This window comes from Oryctolagus cuniculus, chromosome 1 (genome assembly GCF_964237555.1).
Source record: "Oryctolagus cuniculus chromosome 1, mOryCun1.1, whole genome shotgun sequence".
In the NCBI taxonomy this organism is placed as follows: domain Eukaryota; kingdom Metazoa; phylum Chordata; class Mammalia; order Lagomorpha; family Leporidae; genus Oryctolagus; species Oryctolagus cuniculus.
In genome coordinates, this window is record NC_091432.1 from 110,025,941 (window position 1) to 110,051,167 (window position 25,227).

Genomic DNA, 25,227 nt, shown 5'->3' on the forward strand with positions numbered 1-25,227 from the left:
CATCCTTGGCCAGGCCTACCCACAGCATGCTCATCAGACAGACTTGTCCTGGATCCCTTGCAAAGCTGTCGGATGCCTACGCTGCATGGTGCAGGGTCCATAGCACAAATACTATCACCACGAGCAACCAACAGTTTAACACCCAATTGGCAAAGTCCCTAAAAAATGTTATCATCGGTTCCTGTCGTGGGAGCTGGCTCCAGCAGACCACCGAATTGAAATCTATGTGGCTTCTTGCTAGGGTACAGCTCAGACACATCTGTTTGCTTCATGCTGAAAACCACAAACCCCCCTCTTTCACATGACAACCCTCCAACAGATGTACACCAAAAGGCAGGTAGAAGACATAGAGAAGTTTATTAATTATGCTGTGGTAAAGATACCAAGAGTTACAATGTCAGTGCACATGGCCCAACGGTGCATACCCTCTTACAAAAAAAAAAAAAAAAGGTGATGAGATGCAGCAGTTAACAGTCCAACACTGGAGGCAAAGGAACAGAGCTGCCTCTTGGAGCAGCAAGGTTCTACGTTGTGCAGTTAGAGTCGTCTTGGTCCCGTGGATCGCCTCGCAGCTCCGGCTAGCAACACGGCTATGGGCCACAACAGAACACTCACACTCGGGATTTCTCTTCCAGGGCTGTTTTTTTTTTTTTTTTTTTTTAAACAAAGAGATGGCAGTCTTCCCTCTTGAAGCATGAGTGCCCATTTCAGGAGCTGCCGGGAACTAAAAGGTTCTCCAAGTAGCCCAAAGTAACAGGAGCACGGGAGACACAACGTACTTCATAAGCTCACACTTTGTGATAGAATCAGAGTCTAATGCACAAAACTCGTAAAGGAATGAAACCACCAGTCGAGGCTTCGCCCACCAGAGAAAGATGCTGAAACCCTTTGACCCTTTCTACACAGGCCAGTCTCCAAGTGAGGAGAAGAGTCCATGGAGGGGCAAAAATGAAGAGTACGGCACCTTGGGAGATGCAAACAGCAGGTGAGACACGGACTCCCTCTGCCTTTCACCCTGCAGGCAGGCAGGCAGGCAGGCGTCTTCAGCTCCTTTGAAGACAAAAGCTGCAACCTTCCCTCCCCCACAGTGTGATCGTCTCCAGCCAGGATGGGACCACAAACTCGAGCAGTAGACTGTATCGCCAATTCACTCCTTCACCACAAAGAGCTCTACCGCTCGACCACCTCGAAAGGAAGGGACCGTTGCAAGTCACGATCAGGCTACAAAGTACCCCGTCCGAGTACTCACAGGGCACCCTTTGCCTGGAAGGACAAACATCCACACTGGACACATCCTCACAACGGACCTGCGAGGGGATTACGAGAAGCCTCACCCCAAACCAGTTCCCCATTTCATGGGATGTGGCTTTGAATGGGTTCCGGAAACATCTCAGTGGGAGAGAAATGAGACACAGAAACTCCCCCTTACAATTAGATCTCTATCTTCAAACCCCAAGAGTGCCAAGAATTTACTTTTGTTGTTCAAATTATTTTCTTTTCTCTGTTGGGTGTTAAAAATGGTCTCATTCTATTGGCCACAGACAACCACATCCTTAAAAAAGTGGCCTGAAGGACTGCAGCGTTTACCTACTGAAAATGTCAACTGCCATCCCATCCGCCTCTTCTGATTCCTTCCGTGACTGCAGGTGAATCACAGGAGACCGTCAACTAACCAGATTCTCCGCTCCAGACTGACACAAGAGGCCAGGCCAATTCTACGAGCAGAGCTAATGACCCAAATTTTTAAAACGAGATCTTGGCCAAAAAGATACAAGTGGCTTTATAACATTCATAGTGCAAGATGTTACCATGTGGGAACCCCCTGAAACACAGAGGGAGGAACCATGGAGCAGGACTTCCTATTGAAAACACAAAGATGGGCTGGCGCCACGGCTCACTAGGCTAATCCTCCGCCTGTGGCGCCAGCACACCGGGTTCTAGTCCCAGTCGGGGCGCCGGATTCTGTCCCAGTTGCTCCTCTTCCAGTCCAGCTCTCTGCTGTGGCCCGGGAGTGCAGTGGAGGATGGCCCAAGTCCTTGGGCCCTGCCCCCGCATGGGAGACCAGGAAAAGCACCTGGCTCCTGGCTTTGGATCAGCACGGTGCGCCGGCCGTAGCAGCCATTGGGGGTGAACCAACGGAAAAAGGAAGCCCTTTCTCTCTGTCTCTCTCTCACTGTCCATTCGCCTGTCAAAAAAAAAAAAAAGAAGAAGAAACACAAAGATGAAGGAGGGAGATAATTTTCACTTCTCATGAGGGAGACACGAACCTCGCGACGTTACACATACATGCTGATGGCCTGCAGAAACCCCATCTAAGTTAACATTTGAAGTGCGCTGCTGTGGGAGGATGGAAGACAGCTTGCCCATCACAGTGCACTTGCAGCTGGTGCATTTTAGAAGTCAACATTTTAGAGAACAACACAAGTGAAAAGGTTCAAGTGCAGAGAAATGCTAAAACAGTCTGGACGTCCCCACTACATTCTTTTCAAGAATTTTCCTTGCCTCTAATCTGAAAAATCGAGAATGAAACCACAATTAGTCAGCTGTAAGAAAACAAACACTCCTTGGGCCAAGGAGACCCAAACCAAACCAAACCAAACCAGGACTCCTCTAGCTCACCACTCCTTGCCTTAATTGTAAACGGACGACACTTTATTTAATACTTTAAAACCCCAGTAAAGGCAATCCAAAGACTCCTGATCCTCCCAGCTCCCAGGAGATTAGGGTTGTGCACTCCAAGTCGCTCACAGTCGACGCGACCACTAAACCAGGACTCTATGCTGTAGACTAATTCACAGCTGGACATGTCCCTGGAGCAAAAAGCAAAGGACGCATGTCCCAGACAACATTTTGTCTGGTAGTACATCAGGAAACTACACGATCCACTTTGCTGCAATAATCATTTTGGCATCAGCAACGTGGCAAACACTTAGGATTCTCCTTCTAAACCAGAAGAGAACACGGAACCAAAAAGTATCTGCCCAGGAAAAGACTTTCTTCATCCGACTAGAGTAACCTGTCAGAAGGGAAGTCATGAGTCTCTTCTGACGGCTTCTGAAGTGTACAAACACAACAACAACACTTCTTCAATAAATAAATGGCTTCTAGTGTCTTCACAGATGACCCCCAGATGTTCTGCCCCGGCCGTCCGGGCCAGCGCTGCCCTCTGAGAGGTTGCAGCTGCCGGGGAGTGGGGTCATTTCTGGTGTAGGAGGCTCTTCTTATCTCACGCAGGCTTTCATCAGTATGTCTCCTCGTAGTCTGAGTCCTGGAGGGAAAGAACGGAGGGCGTGGTGTGCACGGGAAGTACAACGCCGAAGTCCACATACTCGGATCCTCCAAGGGAACCAGAGTGTGAAGTAGGAGCCCGATGCCCCGGACCTGCCACGCCTACACCCCCGTGAAGCGTCAGGCACCTCGGTATGATCATGCCTAGTGGGCTCACTGCTGCCTGGAAGCCTTGCTGGTTTCCTTTCCCTCGGTGAATATTTTTTGAGACCTCGGAATACAAGGAAGGGTTCCCTGGCTACAGCAGAGCACACAGGATTGTGTTTGGGAGGTGAGGCGAGGGGTCACGCTGCTTCCAAGTTCCACCCTTACTGGCTGTGTGAGCTTGGATAAACCTAGTTCACTGGGGCCGGCACTGTGGCACAGTAGGTTAATGTCCTGGCCTGAAGTGCCAGCATCCCATATCGGCGCCAGTTCGAGACCCAGCTGCTCCACTTCCGATCCAGCTCTCTGATATGGCTGGGGAAAGCAGTGGAAGATGGCCCAAGTCCTTGGCCCCCTGCACCCGCGTGGGAGACCCGGAAGACACATCTGGCTCCTGGCTTCATATCGGCACAGCTCCGGCCATTGTGACCCATTGGGGAGTGAACCATCGGATGCAAGAACTCTCTCTCTCTGCCTTTCCTCTCTCTGTGTAACTCTGACTTTGAAATAAATAAATCAATCTTAAAAAAAAAAAAAAAAAAAAAAAAAAAAAAAAACTAGTTCACTTCTCTAAAAGCTGGTTTTCTCATCTGTAAAATGAGGACAACAAAAACACCTACTGAACTGAATGAGACACTATATGCAGATTGCTCTGCATGGGGCCTGGCACTCTGTAAGCACTCATTCAAGATTAGCAAGCACTCATCATGGGGGTCAGTGTTGTGACACCACCTGCAATACCAAAACCCACATGGGCGTCGGTTCCTCCCAGATGCTCCACTTCTGACCCAGCTCTCTGCTACTGCACCTGGGAAAGCAGTAGAAGATGGCCCAAGTGCTTGGGACCCTGCACCCGCATGGGAGACCGGAAGAAGCTCCTGGCTCCTGGCTCCTGGCTCCAGCCTGGCCCAGTCCAGCCATTGCAGCCATTTGGGGAGCAAACCAGCAGATAGATAGATAGATAGATAGATAGATCTCTCCTCCCCCACCCACTCCCTCTCTGTAACTGTCTTTTAGAAAAATGCAGTCAGTGAGCCGGCGCCGTGGCTCAATAGGCTAATCCTCCACCTTGCGGCGCCGGCACACGGGGTTCTAGGCCCGGTGGGGGTGCTGGATTCTGTCCCGGTTGCCCCTCTTCCAGGCCAGCTCTCTGCTGTGGCCCAGGAGTACAGCGGAGGATGGCCCAAGTGCTTGGGCCCTGCACCCCATGGGAGACCAGGAGAAGCACCTGGCTCCTGCCTTCAGATCAGCGTGGTGCGCCGGCCGCGGCGGCCATTGGAGGGTGAACCAACGGAAAAAGGAAGCCCTTTCTCTCTGTCTCTCTCTCACTGTCCACTCTGACTATCCAAAAGAAAAAAAAAAAGAAAAATGCAGTTTAACGGGCAGTGGCATCTCAGCTGGACCTTGCAGAATGAGAAAATGTTTTCCAGGTGAAGAACATTAAGTTCTGTGGGGGCTGAACTTTTGGTCAGTTTTGTTCACTGTTGTTTCCTGAGTACCTAGTATACTGCACACAGGCTTCCTAGAAACAGCAAGTACTCGAGGGGCGGCCGTAGCAGCCTTTTTCCATTGAAATCCAAACCTGAGCCTTCCACGTGGTAATGTTCATTGAGAAAAGACATCCGGTTACCGAAAGGTTCTGTTGCTCTACCTCCCTGGCAAACACTGAGGCTCAGCAAGAAAATCACACTCGGGGCTCTGGGCCAGCCAGTCGGAGTGTCCTCGGATGAATCCAGCGCGCAGGCCAGCACAGGCTGCTCGGGCCAGCCCTCTCCCTAACCTACGAATACCAGCCCACGCTCACGAGGCAGACAACAAAATCGTGCTCACAACTGGCGGGGCTCCCCTGTGACTGGAAGGCTCTGGGCAAAGACTCTGGTTCAGACCTCGCGTGGTCCTATCTGCATATCCCCTGCTGCCTCGGAGGGCCAAGGACCTCCCTGAGTCAGCGGGAAAGTGAGACAGACAGACAGCAGAGGGACTGGCGGGGACTTACCATGCACTCGGCACAGCGGACGCAAAGCCTTGTCATGCACGTGTCGTTCTCCTCCTGGTCGGTGCTGCAGAAGGGGACAGAGCAAACCCGGACCATCACCATGCTCAGCAGAGGACGTGCAAGAACACAGGCATTGAAACCCACAGGCCTGGCCTCGATCCTGGTTCTGCCACCCACCAGCCAGGTGCCTGTTTCTCATCTATAAAATACAGACTTCCTGCCTGCCCTTCAAGAATAGGAGGAAATAAAATTAAATATGTTGCCCAGCACATAGTATGTGCTCAATAAATAGAAATGAGTCATAATTTTTCATTCAGAATTGTACCAAGCACCAACAATGTCTGGTTATCATGCTAGGCGAGGGTAAAAACATAAACAAACAAAACATGGTCCCTTGAAGAGCTTACAATCTCATGGAGGTGAGAGACCTGGTAAAACCTAACAAGTAGGGGCAAGTGTTGTGGTGCAGAGCGTTAAGCCACCACTTGGCACATGCATATCCCATAGGAGTGCCTGGTGCAAGTCCTGGCTACCCTGCTACTCTGTGCTTCTAATCCAGCTTTCTGACAATGCACCTGGGAGCCAGAGGCTGATGGTCCAAGTAATAGGGTTCCTGCCACCCAGGTGGAAGACCCAGATGGAGTTTCTGGCTCCAGGCTTGGGGCTGGCACATCTCCGGCTGCTGCAGGCATTTGGGGAGTGAATTAGTGAATTATGTACTGAAGATCTCTCTCTCACTTGCTCTCTCTCTATCTCACTTCTCCACCTCCTCACTCCCTCTGCCTTTCAAATAAATCTTCAAGCATTAAACTTAAGTATGCTATTTTTTATAAAAGATGTATTTATTTATTTGAAAGTCAGAGTTACACAGAAAGAGAAAGAGAAGCAGAGAGAGAGAGGTCTTCCATCTGCTGGTTCACTCCCCAAATGGCTGCAATGGCTGGAGCTGCACTGATCTAAAGCTAGGAGCCAGGAGCTCCCTCCAGGTCTCCCACGCGGGTGCAGGGACCCAAGGACTTGGGCCATCTTCCACTGCTTTCTCAGGCCACAGCAGAGAGCTGGATCAGAAGTGGAACTGCTGGGTCTCGAACCAGCACCCATATGGGATGCCCGCACTGCAGACGGCAGCTTTACCAGCCACGCCACAGTGCTGGCCCCTTAAGTATGTTATAATACAATATGTGATCAGCATTTTAATAGAGTTAATGTCAAACTGCTGTGGCAGCAAAGGGCAGGGCGTGGAAGAGCTGCACCCTGGAGGAGCTAGGGATACTCAAGAGACGGAAGGTTGAAGATTTGGAGCTTCCGGGCAAGCAGGAGAGGAGAGGAAGGCAATCCAGGCCACAGAAAAGCATAGAGGGTAAATGATTTGCTCGAGGACAGCTCACAGCGGCTGGAATGCAGGGTCAATGAAAAGAAATGGCAGGAAACAATGTGACGAGGTCAGATAATAAAGGGTTTTGTATACTAACCTTAGAAATATACATTTTAGGGACCAGCGCTATGGTGCAGCGGGTAAAGCCACTGCCTGCAGCGCCAGCATCCCATATGGGCACTGATTCAAGTCCTGGCTGCTCCTCTTCCTATCCATCTCTCTGCGATGGCCTGGGAAAGCAGTAGAAGATAGCCCAAGTCCTTGAGCCCCAGTCTCCCGTGTGGGAGACCTCGAGGAAGCTCCTGGCTCCTGGCTTCTGTTTGGCCCAGCTCCAGCCATTGCGGCCATTTGGGGAGTGAACAAATGGGTGGAAGATTATGTCTCTTTCTCTCTCTAATTCTGTCTTTCAAAATAAATAAATCTTTTTTAAAAAATTAAAAAGAAATAGATGTTTCAATCAAGCATTCATCACCTCTTTGGGGCCATAGATTCCTTGTACAGGGCACCCTTGATCCTTTAAATAAAAGCATGGCGGGGGGGGGGGAATACATGAACACACTCACACACACATACACACACACTCACACACACACACACGCTCTGAAAACCTGGGCCCTCTCAGGCTAAGACCATCAGGTTAAAGACCCCTGACAAAGACAATGGAGAACCAATGGGGTTTTTAGGTAGAATTTTGTTACTTTTTTTTTTTTTTTTTTTTTTTAGTAGATTTGTCTTGAGGGCAAACACTGGATGATGCCTGCTCACCAGCAGAGTGGCTTTGACAACCACAGTCCACTCAGCTCCTGCGGAGTGTCTGCTGACCAAGAACAGATCCCTGATTTAGACACTTTTGTCCTCCACAGCTATTCTTAAAGCCTCTATCATTACGCATGCATCTTCAGCCAGGAGACATCAGTTCAGTGGCGAAAAAAAAAAAAAAAAAAAAGCGGGGGGGACAACTGATTTGGAATCTCCTCTGGATTTTGAAGAAATGAGATAGCCGCATCCAAGTTTATATTCAGAACTACGGCCCCGTACACTCTGATTTCCCCAGAAGATGGGGCCGATCTGACAGCTCCTCCGTCTCTCTCCCGGTTATATCCACAAGCTCCACCTGCAGCCTCCCTTCCAGTGCTCCACAGCACAGCCACTCTCTTCCAAAGGGAACTGCACCATCAGACCTAAACTCAGCGCGCAAGAGAAGCGGGGCGTGGACGCACGGTACGGGCAGGGCAGCACCCGCAGAGCAGGCCGGGACTTACTCGTCGGAAACCTCAATAGACGACTTCTTATAGCCAGCCTTGCTCCTCTTGTTCAGCCCCGCAGCCTGGCGCCCCATCCGCACCAGCAGCAGGACCACCACCACCGCAGAGGGGATGAAGACGAGAACAGAGAGGAGGGCCACCGAGGAGAGCATGGTGCCAAACCCTAGGGGGGAGGGAGAGAGGGTGAGAGAGGGACACGCAGAGGCTTCTTCCACAGGAGTCACGTTCTGCTTCAGCGTTTGCATTTCTTATGATTACAAAAGGAATCGATTCATGGTGGAAAAGGAAGAATATATACACAAGGACAATGGAGGCTAAAAACTCGGGGCGAGCCTTGTGGCTTAGTGGATTACACCACCACTTGCCATACCTGTACCCCATATTAGAGTACCGGTTCCAGTCCCAAGTACTCCACTTCCAATCCAGATGCCTGCTACTGCTCCTGGGAAAGCAGCAGAACATCTGGGTCTGTGCCACCTACACGGGAGGACCTGGATGGGATTCTGGGCTCCTTGCTTTGGAAAGTGAACTTGTGGGTGGAGGAGGAGCTCTCTCCCCACCCCACCCCGCCCCTGTCACTCTGCCTTTCAAATCAATAAAAAAATCCTTTTTTAAAAAGTACCCATTATCCTACTACCTAGAAATAACATACTGGCATCTACCATTACATGTTCTTTCAAGGCATATTGGGTACAGATGTGCACATGGGGGGCAGTAACATATTTAACATACTATTCTCAAGCTTCCGTTTTTACTCAATATGATAAACATTCTTCATGCCATTTTCAGATTTAATGCCTAATGGCTGTATAGTACTCTACTATATTGAATGACTCATTGAATTGACTCTCTGGAGCTGGACATTAAGTCTCCGAATCTCCAAGTTATCTTAGGATGATCATCCTTATACATAAACCCTCATGTTTAGCTCTATTTCTTTTTTTAAAAAAGAGATGGATTTATTTACTTTCTTTTTATTAGAAAAGCAGAGAGAGCGAGATCTCCCAGCTTAGAGTTCACTCCCCAAATGCCAGGTCCCAAGTACTTGAGCCATCATCTGCTGCCTCCCAGGGTACACATCGGCAAGAATCAGGAATCAGGAGCGGAGCTGGGACTTGAACCCAGGCACTCTGATATGGGATGCAGGCCTCTCAAGCGGTAGCTTACCTGCCACACCAAACACTCACCTCATTGCTCTGCTTCTTAAGATAAAATTAAAAATTAGAATTACTGAATCAAAATACACACAATCTTAAGGACTCTAACTCATACTACTAAACTATCTTCCAGAACAACTCCTGCTGGTAGTATAAATGTGCCCATGACTTTGAAACTTCCAAGTTACTACTCTTTGTGAGAGAAGCAGGCAGAAGAAGAGGGTGTGGGGAGACGGCAGGGCAGGCCGGCGTCTGTAATGAACCATAACGTATCTCCAAGGCTTCGGTTCAAACCCAAGTAAGGACTAGAATGACCACTTGACAGGGAAGAATAGAGGGAAAGGTCAGTCCTTAACCTCCCCTCCTCCTGTCTCACTCTGAAAGGGAACGGCTGCCCTTGGCAGCATAAATGCAGTCTCCTTCATTACCAGACACCTTCTAAAGGTATGGGCGAGAACATGGCTCAGCTGGGACAGCCAACACGACAGGGAAAGTGAAAGGACAGCCACGCCACCTACGCGGGGGGTTGCCACACTTTCCACAAGCCTGTGGTCACCCGAAGTTAAAGCAAAAAAGGAGTAGTGGGGAAAATACGCCATACTCGAAGAGAAAATCTACTTTTCAAAATAAAGATAGGGGCCAGTGCTGTGGCGTAGTGGGCTAAGCCTCTGCCTGTAGTGCCGCCATCCCATATCCCATACAGGTGCCATTTCCAGTCCCGGCTGCTCCACTTCAGATCCAGCTCTCTGCTGTGGTCTGGGAAAGCAGTAGAAGATGGTCCAAGTCCTTGGGCCCCTGCACCCTTGTGGAAGACCCAGAAGAAGCTCCTGGCTCGGGCTTCGGATCGGCGCAGCTCTGGCCGTTGGGGCCATCTGGGGAGTGAACCAGCGGAGAGAAGACCTCTCCCTCTCTCTCTCCCTGTAACTCTGCTTCTCAAATAAATAAATAAATATTTTTAAAATAATAATAAAGATTAAAAATTCATCCTAACAGGCATACTGAGGATGGCAGGAAAATCACTTTAATGCAACGACCCAATGACAACCGACTTAGGACGACAGCTTCCAGGAAGCAGCAGCGGTGAGAGCAGGGTGGTGGGGATGCACTTACCCCTTTCTGTGACCGTGAGCTCCGTCAGGGGGATGTTATGGTGCACGTCTGGGGGATTCTTCACAGCACAGCTGAATGTCCCGTTGTCCTTTAGGGTGGGGCTGCTTATGCTAATGGATGCATCCCCTTTGTACACGTTCCCAACCCAGAAAATCCGATCCCGAAACGTGCCTGCTGTGGTTGGGTACTGGAAAGACTGATAATGAAAAATCTAAGAAAGCAAGACCAGGGGAGAAAGAATTAATTTGGAAAATGCAATGAAAGTGTAAGCTGCGTATATCCCAAGGAAACTGTACTCATATAACAGGTTTTTTCAGCTGGGCCATTTTGGGGGGAGTGCGTTTAATATAACAGGTTAAGAAAAAGCCTGATGAGAGGATCCTGGGGTCCTGACCCTTGGCTCTGCCAGCTGTCCCTGAAGTCCTAAAGCAGTCATTCTCAACCAGAGACTTCATTCGCCTGGAGCCATCTGAAAGTAGTTCTTTCTATTTGCTTTTAATTGAAAAATCATTGCATATATTTACTTATGGGGTGCAATGTAATATTTTGATCTATATATACACTGTAGCAAGAAACAATCAGGCTAATTAACATATCCACTACCTTGCCAACTAAAACCCTCTTTTAGCAACTTGGAAATAAACAGTACATTATTATTAACTGTGGTCACCACACAGTGCCACAGATCACGACTGCTTCTGTCCCACTGAGACTTTGCACCTTTGATCAATCTCTCTCCTCTCCCCACCCCACCCATCCCCCTTTGTCTCCACCTCTGATAGTCACCTTACTACTCTCTATTTCTGTAAGACGGACTTTTTCAGATTCCTCATAGAAGTGAGATCACACAGTATTTGTCTTTCTCCCGTTCCATCCATGTTGTCACAAATGACAGAACTCCGCTCCTTTAAAAGGCTGGACGGGATTGCATTGTCTGCACAAATATCCTCTTTACCCACTGCTCAGCTGATGGACACATAGGTTGCTTCCATTTCTTGGCTGCTGTACATTGTGTAAGGTGAGCATGTGCATACTGCTGCCTCCTTGACATACCAATTTCAATTCTTTCCATTACAAACCCAACATTTTGGGATGGCTGGATCACATTGCAATTCTATTTTTAGATTTTTTTTTAGGAATATCCATCCTATCTTCCAAAATAGCTATTACCAGCTTATATCCCAACTAACAGTATATACCACTTTTTCCTCGTCCTCTTAATCACTTATCGTTCATCTTTTTGATAGTAGCCAATCTACCAACGTGAGGTAGTCTCACTGTGTTTTCTTTTTGCATTTCCCTGATTAGTGATGTTCAGCATTTCTTTCAGACAGCTGTTGGCCACTTGCATCCCTTCTTTGGGGAAATACCTATTCAAATCCTTTGCCCTTTTCCCACTGGGTTATTGGTTTACTTGCTACTCACCTGGGCCTCATAACAACACTGAACCATGTGATACAAGCATAATTATTCCAAACGTATAGAAAGGGAAACAAGACCAAAAATAAAAATGAAGGGAGTTCCTCAAAGGTACACAACTAGCAATCGACACAAGGGAGATGTGTTTACTCTCAGAATGGCCAGGAGGGTGTACCATAATCTGGTCCCTCTCAAGTCACCTATGTTGGCAGCTAACAGAAACCCCATTCAAATGCATAATAAGTACTTGATGAATGTATGTTGAATTAAAATTAGGCTGCTTTGGACTTGGTAATCATACACTTCATCTCCAAAAGCATCAAGTGAGATGGGGAGGTAGGTTGGGCAGATACTACAGCACCACATGGCTTTTCTCTCTTATGCAAGATAGAAGCCTTGGGGGCGACACTATGGCATAGCAGGTAAAACTACCTCCTGTACACCATACGGATGCTGGTTTGAGACCCAACTACTCCACTCTGACCCAGCTCATTGCTAATGTGCCATGGAAAGCAGCAAAGGATGGCCCAAGTGCTTGAGTTCCTGTACCCACGTGGGAGACCCAGAAGAAGCTCCTGGCTCCTCCTGGCTTCAGATGGGTTCAGCTCCAGCCTTTGCAATCATTGGGGAAGTGAACCACTGGATGGAAGATCTTACTCTCTTTGTCTGACTCTGTATTTCAAACAAATAAATATTTAAAAAAAGAAAAGAAAAGAAAAAAAAGAAAGAAAGAAAAAAGAGCAAGTCAGGCCCCTCCCTTCCAAAAAAAAAGAAGATACAAGCCTTTCCTCTTTCTTTGTTTACTTGGTACTTCCCACTTAGGAACGCAGGTGTTTGCAACCACTGAATTGCCCAATTTTGAAGCGCAACTTCCTAAAGAATTGGCTGAATCACTTATTGCTTCCTTTGTTCATGAATTCATTCAACAATTCTTTTTTTTTTTCTTAAGATTTATTTTTATTTATTTGAAAGACAGGACAGAGTTACAGGGAGAGGTAGAGACAGAGAGAGAGGTCTTCCATCTGCTGGTTCATTCCCTAGATGGCTACAACGGCCTGAGCTGCACCGATCCAAATCCAGGAACCAGGAGCTTCTTCCGGATCTCCCACGCAGGTGCAGGGGCCCGAGGACTTGGGCCATCTTCTACTGCTTTCCCAGCCATAGGAGAGCTGGATCAGAAGAGGAGCAGCCAGGACTAGAACCAGCGCCCATACGAGATACCAGCGCCTCAGGCCAGGGCTTTAACTCGCTAAGCCACAACACTGGCCCCTGAACAAATCTTTAACGCACAGCTCTCATGTGCTAGGCACCATGTTAAGCAAAAGGAGACGGTGGGAAGCATCTAGGCACAGCCCCTGCTATCTTATAACTTACACTCTAGTGGGAAAGAGCCAGGTGAAGGACAACCCCTCTTTGACCACAGGCATCAGTCAGTATCAAGGAGTCTGAAATTCATTGTCAAAAGCATCATCAAAGTCAATCTAACCCATACGTTCCTTGCTAACTGATTAACCTAAGGGAATCCTGACCCTGTAACCATGGACTTTTATGGTGCGTTTGCTGGATTTCTGACCAGCCTTGCAGAAAGCAGCACTGTGCAAACCATGTACACGTCAGGTTTCTAACGCAAGCAGCTCCCCACCGCCGGCTCTGATCTATTCTGGCCAAGAAGGCAGAGCCAAATAAGGCCAGCCAAAGTTTCCTGATCACTCAGGACAAAGTGAACTATTTAAGTCTAAAGAAAAAGGGGCCATGAATACAGCTTGGCTTCCTCCACTACAGTCACCTACCCAGCTCCAAGCTATGTGGCCTGCAATACTGGCTCCTAAAACAGAATTCAAAGACTACATATGGGCCGGTGCCACGGCTCTATAGGCTAATCCTCCGCCTTGCGGCACTGGCTCACGGGGTTCTAGTCCCGGTCGGGGCGCCGGATTCTGTCCCGGTTGCCCCTCTTCCAGGCCAGCTCTCTGCTGTGGCCCGGGAAGGCAGTGGAGGATGGCCCAAGTGCTTGGGCCCTGCACCCCATGGGAGACCAGGAAAAGCACCTGGCTCCCGGCTTCGGATCAGCATGGTGCACCAGCCGCAGCGCGCCGGCCACAGTGGCCATTGGAGGGTGAACCAACGGCAAAGGAAGACCTTTCTCTCTGTCTCTCTCTCTCTCACTGTCCACTCTGCCTGTCAAAAAAAAAAAAAAAAAGATTACATATGAAAATTAAACATGGCCGGCACCACGATCACTAGGCTAATCCTCCACCTGCGGCGTCAGCACCCCGGGTTCTAGTCCTGGTCGAGGCACCGGATTCTGTTCCAGTTGCTCCTCTTCCAGTCCAGCTCTATGCTGTGGCCCGGGGAGGCAGTGGAGGATGGCCCAAGTGCTTGGGCCCTGCACCTGCATGGGAGACCAGGAGGAAACGCCTGGTTCCTGGCTTCAGATAGGCACAGCGCGCCAGCCGCAACACACCAGCCGGGGCGGCCACTTAGGGGGTGAACCAACAGAAAAAGGAAGACGTTTCTCTCTGTCTCTCTCTCACTGTCTAACTCTGCCTGTCAAAAAAAAAAAAAAAATCAAACAGAACATGTTTTAATGATGGAGACAGTACAAATAAGTTAAGGACATTTTCAAAAATATACTCTTATATACAGTCATGATATTTATATTCCTGAATACCACCTATCCTGAGCTAAGGATCCTATTAGAAGGGTTTTATTATAGCATTGCAACCTTCAATTAGACATGCACAATGGGATTTGAACCATAAATATGTTTTATATGTGTGAGTAAAGTATATTGCTCCTAACACTACAAGGCCATCTGTCAGACCATCTGTCACTAACACACAGTGCCACCAGGTCCTTCAAAGGCGCCTGCATAAATCAGTGCAGATGTTTGCACATCAGGAGGAAGTGCCAAGATAAACCTGCAGATACGCACAGACACGCCCACTGGCTCAACTCCCGCAAGGCAGGAAACAGCAGCTTCCAGAGGAAGGCTGCCTGGGCTTGAGACCTGCAGAATTGCTTCTCTCCAACAGTCCCGGAGGTACCCTTTCTAATGCATCACATCTGAAAATGAGGCCATACCACCAGGCAGGAAGAAACAACAAAGCAGAAACAAAAATCAAACCACATTCCCCCTGAGTTTCTGACAATTTTTCCCCATGGCTTATTTGCAAGATCCTTGCGTGGAAGAATAAAAAGCCCTCCATGACCAAACAAATGTCATCCAGGATAGAGGCTCATCTGCTACTGTAAGGAGAGAAACCCTCATGTAGGCCTGTGACTTGCAATAAAAGGATGTGGAAAGCATCACACACAGGAAGCTCCCGGGCAGACGCACACTTACTGATTCTGTGCGGCTGCTGCCAGGAGGGCGGTACGTCCAGTCGATGGTCAGTTTGTCGGTGACATCTGAAGTTGACTTGAAGGTGCATCTCAACTTGACCTTTTCTCCAACATAACCTCGGACATGGGCATCTGCGTTAATCTCCAAGGAAAGGACGATATAAACACCTAATCAAAGCAAGTCCAAATGCTTAAAATATATTCATTCAGGTGGAACACACAGAGGGGCGTCGGCAATAAAGATACGCTATGGATCATTTTTAGGGCTCTTGTCAAAGAGCCAGAGCCGTAAAATATCTTCTCCGGCAAGCCCACAAGGGACAAGGCCCTAACTTGTCCTAATCAAAGACAGCATTTTAATCATTTTGTGATCTTAAGTCACAGATTAGATGCTTAGGTAAAAAGTTTAAACCTGATCACATCGGCGTTTTTCCAAACACAGGCTTGTGGTTAAATGAAGTACAAAGAGGTGGGGCTGTCCCTAAAACACGACATCTCCCGCTCCTTTCCACAACCCCCAGACACACACACACACACCAGGAACATGGCAGCTTTTGTGGTCTAAGGGACTCACCCCAGGTACAGCATGCTTACAACACGTACTACCACTGCCTCAATCATCAGCAAAATGAGATCTAAGAACAGAAAATTTATTTTTTCAAAGAATATTTTAAAACTGCACCAGGGGGCCGGTGTTGTGGCATGGTGGGTAAACCACCGCCTGCAGTACCGGCATCCCATATGGGCGCTGGTTCGAGACCTCGCTGCTCCACTTCAGTTTCAGCTCTCTGCTATGGCCTGGGAAAGCAGTAGAAGATGGCCCAAGTCCCTTGGCCCCTGCAACATGGAAGATCCAGAAGAAGCTCCTGGCCCCTGGCTTCGGATCAGCACAGCTCAGGCCACTGCAGCCAACTAGGGAGTGAACCAGCGGATGGAAGACCTCTCTCTTGCTCACTCGCTCGCTCGCTCTCTTCATCTCTCCTCTCTCTGTGTAATTCTGTTTTTCAAATAAATGAATAAATATTTAAAAAACAAAAACTGCACCAGAGTTTTACCCAGCTCCTCCACCCCTCTTTCTTGAAGTTGGCTGATGAATCACACACACACCCCCTTTTTTTTTTGACAGGCAGAGTGGACAGTGAGAGAGAGAGACAGAGAGAAAGGTCTTCCGTTGCCGTTGGTTCACCCTCCAATGGCTGCCGCAGCTGGCGCACCGCGCTGATCCGATGGCAGGAGCCAGGTGCTTCTCCTGGTCTCCCATGGGGTGCAGGGCCCAAGCACTTGGGCCATCCTCCACTGCACTCCCTGGCCACAGCAGAGAGCTGGCCTGGAAGAGGGGCAACCAGGACAGAATCCGGCGCCCCGACCGGGACTAGAACCCGGTGTGCTGGCGCTGCAAGGCGGAGGATTAGCCTAGTGAGCTGCGGCGCCGGCCTACACACCCATTTTAAAAAAGTAAATCACGGGGCGTTTGGCACAGCAGTTGATACTTGAGATGCAGGCATCCTTACCTGTCCCAGTTTGGGTCCCAGCTGCTCTACTTCCAATCCAGCTTCCAGCCAATGCACCCTGGGAAGCAGCAGATAATGGTTCAAGCACTTGGGCCCCTGCCACCCATGTGGAAGACCCAGATGGAGTTCCAGACACTTGATTTTGGCATGGCCCCGCCCTGCCTGTTATAAGCATTTGGGGAGTGAACGAGCAGATTAAAGATCTCTCTCTCTCTCTCTCTCTCTTTCTCTCCTCCTTTTCTCTGTCTCTCTGTCTTTCAAATAAATAAATTTTAAATATATTTTTTTCAAAGTAAACCATAAGAAGGAAAACAGAACAATGAAGGCATTCTGCAATGCCAAGTCTTTTTTTTTTTTTTTTTTTTTGAAAAGCAGCAACAGAGCTCCCATCTGCTGATTCACTTCCCTAATGTCCACAACCGGGGCTGGGCCAAGCAGAAAGAATCCAGGAGTCAGAAACTCTACTCAGGTCTCCCACATGGGTGGCAAGGACCTATCTACTTGAGCTTTTACCACTGCCTCCCAGGCTACACATTAGCAGAAAGCCAGAAATCAGAGCGGAGCCAGGACTCAAACCCAGACACTCGGATATGAGAGGCAAGGCAGGCATCCCAAGTGGGGTTGCAACTGCTAGGCCTTCCCTGGGGATCATTCTTAAATCTGTAGACTTTCTCTGTCCAAAACCACTCATATATCCAACTCTGCCACTCCATCTCCCCCCACAGAGGTGGCACTTTTTTCTCACCAGTACTCTCTGCTCTCAGAAAGCAATAAGTACAAATCCACCCTTCACTGGGGAGCCATGTTTTAGGAAATTAATTCACCAGCATTTTGTTTCCCTGGCTTCCTTATCCACCACAATAGACCATGATTCTTCCAGTGGCCAAAGGCAAACAGAGCAGCAGCACTTCAGGAAAGAGCAAGTCCAGTCTTGAAAACCAGTAGTTCCTCTGGTTCCAGGCAAGGCGGTGTTGTGATGGAGCACACAGACTCCTAAACCCCAGCCCTATCACCTGCTGGCTCTGTAGCCTTAGCAAACGTCTTTACGTCTTCATTGCCCCAGGGAGTGACAATGCAGGCTGAGCGACTCTAACCTGGAAATCTTTGCAACTGATATGACACCACCAGCGGAAAACGATTCGCTGACCTCATGTGACAAGTTGCAGTCAAAATGCAGCCACACTTGTACCTCATATTGGAGTGCCTGTACCTCATATTGGAGTGCCTGCTCCACATTGGCGTGCCTGTTCCATATGCCAAGCTGCGGATACAGCTTCCTGCTAATGCACCTGGGAGGCAGCAGATGATTGGTCCAAGTACCTGGGCCCCTGCCACGCAGGTGGGAGACTCAGATGGAGTTCCTGGCTCCTGGCTTGGGCGTGGCCCAGCCCCAGCTGCTGCAGGCAGGAGAGTAAACAAACCACAGATGGAAGATCTGTGTGTATGTGTGCACCACTCTGCCTTTTAAGTATACAAATTATGTATGTATATGTAAATTTTTCAAAATGAAAACAAATCCTAAACCTGAAGCCTTTCTAGACACTCGATGTCTAACAGAGTTTACCTGAGCAGGTCCCTGTGAGACTGCGTGGGTTAGGACACACACACAATCAACTCTGAGAAGCCACTCAGCCTGGAGTCAGTGCGCGGTGCGCATTAGCTGGTGTCATAGGCCAGTGTCACCACTCCAGCTCCGCCTACACTCTCTGCCTTCCCGTCACAGTCAGCTGTGAGTCATCGATTCCTTGGCCTTCTGCCTGCTTTGAACCATTTTTCTTGCTCCTTTCTAGACCGTCCAGTCTGTTCACATTCCTCTTAAAAGGAGGAGACCAAGACAGGGCTCATTAACAAGCACTGGAACAGGAATCTGACCCAGCCCAAAGAGTGAGGTCTCCCGGTGAGTCCCCAGGATCCTTTCTGCGCTTGCCATACTCAACCTGCCACTCCTCCCACGCCTTTGCAATGCCGCTCCTCTGCCTGGAAAGCCCCATCCATCAGTCCCCACTCTGCTGATCCACAAAGGTTAAAATAAAAAGTCATCACCCAAGACCTGGCCCTAAAAACTGCAAGGTCAAAACAGATGGGTAGTCTATAATCTTCCCACATCCCATTCTTCTATCTTATAACATAGGCACAGTATGGAGATTCAAAGTATGGGCTGAGACTTAGCCAGACCTAGACTTGAGTCCTAGCTCAGCTACTCCCTAGCTGTGAGATCTTGAGTCAAAGTTACCTGACCTGCTCAAGCTTCAATTTCCTCACTTGGTAAATGGGAATACTAATAAAGACCTACTTCCCTGGATCGCTGTAAAGATCCAATACAACTAAAAAAGGTAATATGAGAAACGCTTAGCACATCACCTGGAATAAAACTTTCCAGAAACGTTACTATTATTATCAAAATGAGTACCATACGTATTCATTCATATTCAAAACCTTCCATAATTCCTTACTGGACTATAGAATAAAATTCCAACATAATGATCTGGCTCCAAACTTCTGTCACCCTATGACCTGCCCATCCCATCCCCTTCACCGTATCTACAATGTCCTGGCATTTCTCAAGTACCCTGTGTCCCTTCATGCCCCTGTGCATGACCATGTCTGGGGAAGGTTCTCCCCATCTCTACCAATCCTGCCTGTGTTGTCACCCACCATACCACATCCCAACACCTTCAAAACCCAGCTCAGATTCTCAGCCTCCTGGGTTATATTCCCGGATGCAGACATTGCTCTGTCTTCAATGTCCTCATAACGCAGAGTAGAGCTGTTCAGCACACGTGCCATTGAATGCACCTCATTTATAAGACTGTTTCCTCCATTCAGGGGAAGACAGCAAGGGGAGACAGAGAGAGAGAGGTCACCAAAAACTCTAGTACAGGAACACAGCGTGTTCATTAGTCAGCCACTCTCTTCTAACACTATCTTTTTTTTTTTTTTTTTACAGTTTTTTCAACACCCTAACTCTCCTGTGCTCCTCTCTGCAGCAGCCATTCAGGGAGAGCTTCACTCAGACTGGACTGGTATCCCTGAGGAAGAAAAACCCCACAACTGCACAGACAGCCACCATGAAGACATCGATGTTAGGGAACAGGAGGTGTCAGGGGTGACTCCCAGGTTTCTGGCTTGGTGATGCCATTCACTAAGACTGGGAATGTACCAGGCCTGGCAGGGGAACATGAGTTTGATTCTAGATGAGGTTAAGGTGTCTTTGGGATACCCAAGGGATAATGGCAGGGAGCAAACGGTTTAGGGCAGAGGTCAGCAAACCATGACCCAGGGGCCACATGGTAGGAGAAGAGTAAACTAAGACAAGTTCCCCCTACTCTCAGCTCTGCAGGTGACCCAGGGTAACCTAAAACAATCACTGCAGCCAGTGTTCTCCTGATAGAGATAAAAGAAAAAACAAAACCTACACACACACCCACCACACCTCAAAACAGCCCAGACACGTAGGGTTCTACAATCTCTGTGGTGCAAATACTCCTACCATGGCTAATTTCAAGCTACAAAAGGAAAGTACCTGCACGCTGAATCAGGAAGCAATACATGTAACTCACTCTTGCACACACACACCATCCTCCTGATAGGTTTGGGGTCAACACATGACCTAGTTTCAGAAAGCATGCATGGCAACTTATGTAATGACTCCATGCCTTATTTATGTTCTTCTCTGTGTCTAGAATGTTCCTCATCCCCTTCCTCTTAGTCCTCTTTCAAGAGTGAACTTTGGTGATGCCTTCAGGAAGTCTTCCCTTTATCATCACAGCAGGTCAGGGACACCTCCTCTGCATGTCTCTGGTTTCTAATGTGCTTCTCCCTTTCTTAAAGACTGATTTATTTATTTGAAAGACAGAGTTACAGAGAGAGACAGAGAGGCAGAGACACAGGCAGAGAGAGATCTTCCATCTGCTGGTTCACTCTCCAGATAACCACAACAGTGGGAGCTGGGCTGGTCCAAAGCCAGCAGCCAAGAGTCAGGAGCTTCTTGGAAGTCTCCCATGTCAGTACAGGGGTCCAACCACTTGAGCCATCTTCTGCCACTTTCCCAGGCACTTCCATGGCTGTTGCAGTCATCTGGGGAGTGAACCAACTGTTGGATGATCTCTTTGTCTCTCTCCCTCCCCTCCACTCTTTTCCTCCCTTCCTCCTGATGTCACTATGCCTTTCAAATAAAACAAATCTAAGAAAAATGTATAGTTACAGAGGTAGGAATTTAGCCTAGAGGTTTAGACACCACTTAAGATGTCCACATCACGTATAGGAGTACCTGTGTTCCATATCCAACTCTGGCTCCCACTCCAGCTTCCTGCTAATGCAGACCCTGAACGGTAGAGGTGATGGCTCAAGTAATTGGGTTCCTGCCACCAATACGTGAGATCTGGATTGACTTCCCAGTCCGGGTTCCAGTTGTCACAGCCATTTGGAGAGTGAACCACCAGAAAGGAGCTCTCCCTCTCTCTCTCTCTTTCTTTCTTTTTAAAAAGATTTACTTTATTTATTTGAAAGAGTTACAGAGAGAAGTAGAGCCAGAAAGAGAGAGAGAGAGAAGTCTTCCATTCCACTGGTTCACTCCCCAAATGATCGTAATGGCCAGAGATGAGCTGATCTGAAGCCAGGAGCCAGGAGCTTCTTCTGGGTCTCCCACATGGGTGCAGGGTCCCAAGGACTTGGGCCATCTTCTTCTGCTTTCCCAGGCCATAGCAGAGAGCTGAATCAGAAGTGGAGCAGCCAGGACTCGAACCAGCACCCACATGGGATGCCAGCGCTGCAGGCTGGGCCTTTAACCTGCTGCACCACAGCACTGGCCCCCTTCCCTCTCTTTCCTTTTCTCTGTCTCTCTTTCTCTGTCACAATCTCTATTTCTATCTTTCTACCTCTCGAATAAATTTTTTTAATTTATTTGAAAGGCAAAGTTACAGAGAGAGGGAGAGACACAGAAAGAGTGAGGTCTTCTATCCACTGGTTTACTCCCCAGATGGCCACAGGAGCTTCTTCTGGGTCTCCCATGGGAGTGCAGGGGCCAAGCACTTGGGCCATCTTCCACTGCTTTCCCAGGTGCATTAACAGACAGCTGGGTCAGAAGTGGAGCAACCGAGACTTGAACCAGCACCCGATGCTGGCACTGCAGGCAGAAGCTTAACCTTATATGCCACAGCACTGGCCCTGAAAATAATTTTCTAAGAAGCTTTTTAATTAAAAAAAAAAAAATGCATAGTTACAGACAAGTACAATCCATGGGTGAACCCAACTAGTTTATACTGTCAGACATCTGGAGGTTGGGTCCCTTTGAAGGAGCAGGGATGATGCCGGAGAGAAGCACAGTGAAGGCTTCTGGGAGCCAAGAACGTTCTATATCCTGAGTAGGGTGCTGGTTATTCAGCTATGTCCAGTTTCTGAAAATTCATTGAGCTATATACTTGTTATATGTGTACTTTCCCATATATAGACTGTATTGAAATTAAAAGTCTCTTAAGATCAATGGATATAGCTGGTTTGTCTCTTCTACTCATAAAAATAGAATGGGGGAAAAATTACCAAAGTAATGTTAAATTCATTCAGAAACTTCCATCCTAGCCTAAGGTCCTTACAGATATCTTTCCACCTGAGGAAAAAAAAAAAAAGCTGCTGAGTAAAAATAGCCAACTATTGAAATATTCATAATTAACTACTTTTTAATGTAAAACAACAGTTTAACCTAAGACACTGTTAACACGTGGAAGAAATTAAATGTGTCAAAACAAAGATCCAAATTTGTACACTCCATTTTCCAAAATATAAATCTGCCCGGGGCAGGAGTTGTGGAACAGGTTATGCTGCCATGTGGGATGCCGGCACCCCACACTGGAGTCCTGGCTTCTTTGCTTCTGATCCAGCTTCCTGCTGATGTGCCTAAGAGGGCAGCAGATGATGGTCCAAGTAGAGTTCCCGCCACCCCTGCAGGAGACCTAGCAGGAGCTCCTGGCTCCTGGCTTCAGCCTGGCCCAGTCTTAGCTGTTGCAGGCATTTGAAGAGTTAATCAGTGAATGAAAATCTCTCTCTCTCATTTTCTCTCTTCCTCTCTCTCTCTTTCAAATAAATCCTTTAAAAAAGAAAGATCTCATTTTAAAAAAAAGAAAACTGCCAATCTTTGACTCATATAATTATATACTTAAATGAAAAATAAAAAAGTGTACGAATCCAAGACTCCTAGTCTAGTCTATCATTTCTACACAATTAGGCATCTGATACAGCAGGTCCAGACTTATAACTTACAGAGAATTTGGACAAGCTAATAATTTAAGAAGAGGAAAGGCACATAAATACTAGTATGAAACCAAAGTCGATTACCTAACAAATTCAGAAGTAACACCAGGGGCAGGCATTTGGCATGGTGGCTAAGATGCTGCCTGGGATGCTCTGATCCCATATCACAGCACCTGCTTCTGGCCCCGGCCACTCTGCTTCCAATCCAGCTTCCTGCTAATGTGCACCCTGGGAGGCTGCTGCTGGTGGCTCAGTACTTGGGTCCCTGCCACCCACACAGGAGACCCAGATTGGGTTCCAGGCTCTGATTTTGGAGCCCTGGCCATTGTGGACATTTGGGGGAATAATTTTTACAAAGACAAAAAAAAAAAAAAAAGAATGAACCTTGAGAGAACATTAAGTAAAAGCAGTCAGGCAAAAAGAAGTACATGTTCTATGATTCCATGTATACAAAATGTGCAGAACAGCCACATCCAGAGAGATGGGAAGAGGATGCCAGTTGGCAATTACTGGGGGAAGGTAGGAATGGGTGTAGGATTTCTCTTAGATACAATGAAAGGGAAGTTTTAGAATTGATTGTGGTAATGACTTCATAGCTCTGTGAATACTAAAGTCCAGTGAAACGTATACAGTGGTTTACAACGGGTAACTTGTATAGCATGTGAGTTACATTTCAATAAAGCTATTCTTTCTTAAATGGTGAAAGATAAATCTATTCAACAAGTACACAGAGATCATAAAATCAACTTTTAACGTTTGATGGAATTACTTGGTCTGGCAGATTTGACACGTGGTCGTCAATGAGAAATGAAGAAAACACCATTTCTAGATTTTTTTTCCCTATAGGGTAAGATTTTAACATTTCCCATGTATGTGTGAGAGAGAACTCTTATTTGGAGTGACACATAAGCCAGCCTAAATACTATATTGCAAAAAGAACCTAGCAGAAAAACTGGACACTTACAACACAAGTAGTTGGGAGGTATCAAGGAGTGTGCTGGCAGCAAGAATATTAGTCACCAAATAAATAAAAACTTCCCAGTCTCACCTGCGAGGATTTAGGACATCTGAAGTCTACATTTATGTAATATTTAAGTCCCTTTCAGAAATCCCCATTAACCACAGGGAAACTGTATGAAGTTCACAATTCCCTTTAATGCTAGCTATTTTAATACTTGATTTCCCAAGAAGATACATACTCATGCAAGACCCAGGAAAAATTACATCCTAAAATGAAGGTAATTAGGTTGGACTGAAATGGATACAATTTGAAAACTGCATTAATACAAAACTTATTCAAATTTTAAGATTAGGACATCACGGAAACACTATACTTCTGATACTAGTTTAAAATTTAAAAATTTAACACAAAGGAGACTGAGCTCCTGGAACCCATTCCTTATGAATTCATGGCATAATAAATTAGTATAAGATAAATAAATAAAAGACCTCTGGACTGTAAAGATGTTTCCTAAAAAAATTAAAATTAAAAAATAATTTAACACAGTTGACAGGTCCTTCATTAAAATGTTAAATTGGTTGTTTTCCTTAACAATGTTTCTTTATTGCAATGAAATCACATCACATTCCTTCTGCGCCCAATAAACATTTTATTTCATAGCCCCGATTATCCTCCCAAAAAATAAAATTACCAACGTTCATGTTTCCTCTCCTACATATTACTGGGTCAAACCACTGGCTACAAGAGTTGCCTTTTTCTGATCAAGACAGCGCACAAGACCATAGCAATCAGCCACCGATTTCATCACAAGATAACCCGAGCGCCCCAAAGCCAGAGCTCGCGGCGGTCGCGTCGAGCTGCGCGTCACGGCAACACGACGCCGAATCCCGCAAGGTGGTCGGGCTCCCGCAGCCTCCGGAAAGGGCTCAAGCGCAACCCGCCTCCGGGCGGTGGAACCAAGCAGAGAACGTCCTCTCCCTCCTCCCCCTCCTCTTCCTGCCACAAGCTCAGCGGGGGTTTCCTGAGACCCCCCCACCCGGAACCGGAAAAGCGACCCACGTCCCTAACCCCCTCGGCCGGAAGTGGAGCGCGGCCAGCCGAGGCACTCACCCTGGAAGAACAGAACGCACAGCACTGGGGAGAGCGCGCAGCCGCGGCCTCCGGGCGCTCCGCTCTGCTGCATGCCGACAGCGCTCCAGCTGCTTGCACACCTTGTTTACGGCTCCCGGGAACGAGCCAGGTGACACCGGAAGTGACGTCAGGGCAGGAGGCCGCCAACGGGAAAGCAAGATGGCGTCAAGAGTTGCCGTAGGAACGTAGCTTCTTTCTAGAATCACACCTGGTTTCGCGGACTGGCGGGTCTTCACCTCTCTAGTGAGAGCTAAGTGCTCTCTTGAGTTAAAATGAAGC

The 25,227-nt window shown here is 47.8% G+C and overlaps 1 protein-coding gene across 2 annotated transcripts; it reads right to left on the minus strand.

The window, feature by feature from the left end:
• Positions 1-338: 338 nt before the first annotated feature.
• MPZL3 (myelin protein zero like 3) lies at positions 339-25,082 on the minus strand. Of its 2 annotated transcripts, none has more exons than XM_002722182.5 (6): positions 24,928-25,082; positions 15,101-15,267; positions 10,336-10,546; positions 8,066-8,231; positions 5,429-5,492; positions 339-3,268 (listed from the first exon to the last, which is right to left on the minus strand). In XM_002722182.5, exons 1-6 carry the CDS (start codon positions 24,998-25,000, stop codon positions 3,242-3,244), a joined length of 708 nt encoding a protein of 235 aa, XP_002722228.3. In that variant the 5' UTR covers positions 25,001-25,082; the 3' UTR covers positions 339-3,241. The 2 variants fall into 2 exon arrangements, with proteins under 2 accessions (XP_002722228.3, XP_051691970.2); XM_051836010.2 differs by having other exon boundaries at positions 15,101-15,231; positions 24,928-25,077.
• Positions 25,083-25,227: the final 145 nt, after the last annotated feature.

Excerpts from the sequence above, each read along its gene's own strand:
- MPZL3 (XM_002722182.5), bottom strand. The coding sequence starts at position 25,000 with ATGCAGCAGAGCGGAGCGCCCGGAGGCCGCGGCTGCGCGCTCTCCCCA. Across the intron at positions 5,493-8,065 it reads TCTATTGAGGTTTCCGACGA|CACCGACCAGGAGGAGAACG; the intron begins GTAAGTCCCGGC and ends CCCCTTCTGCAG. Across the intron at positions 3,269-5,428 it reads TCCGCTGTGCCGAGTGCATG|GACTCAGACTACGAGGAGAC; the intron begins GTAAGTCCCCGC and ends CTTTCCCTCCAG.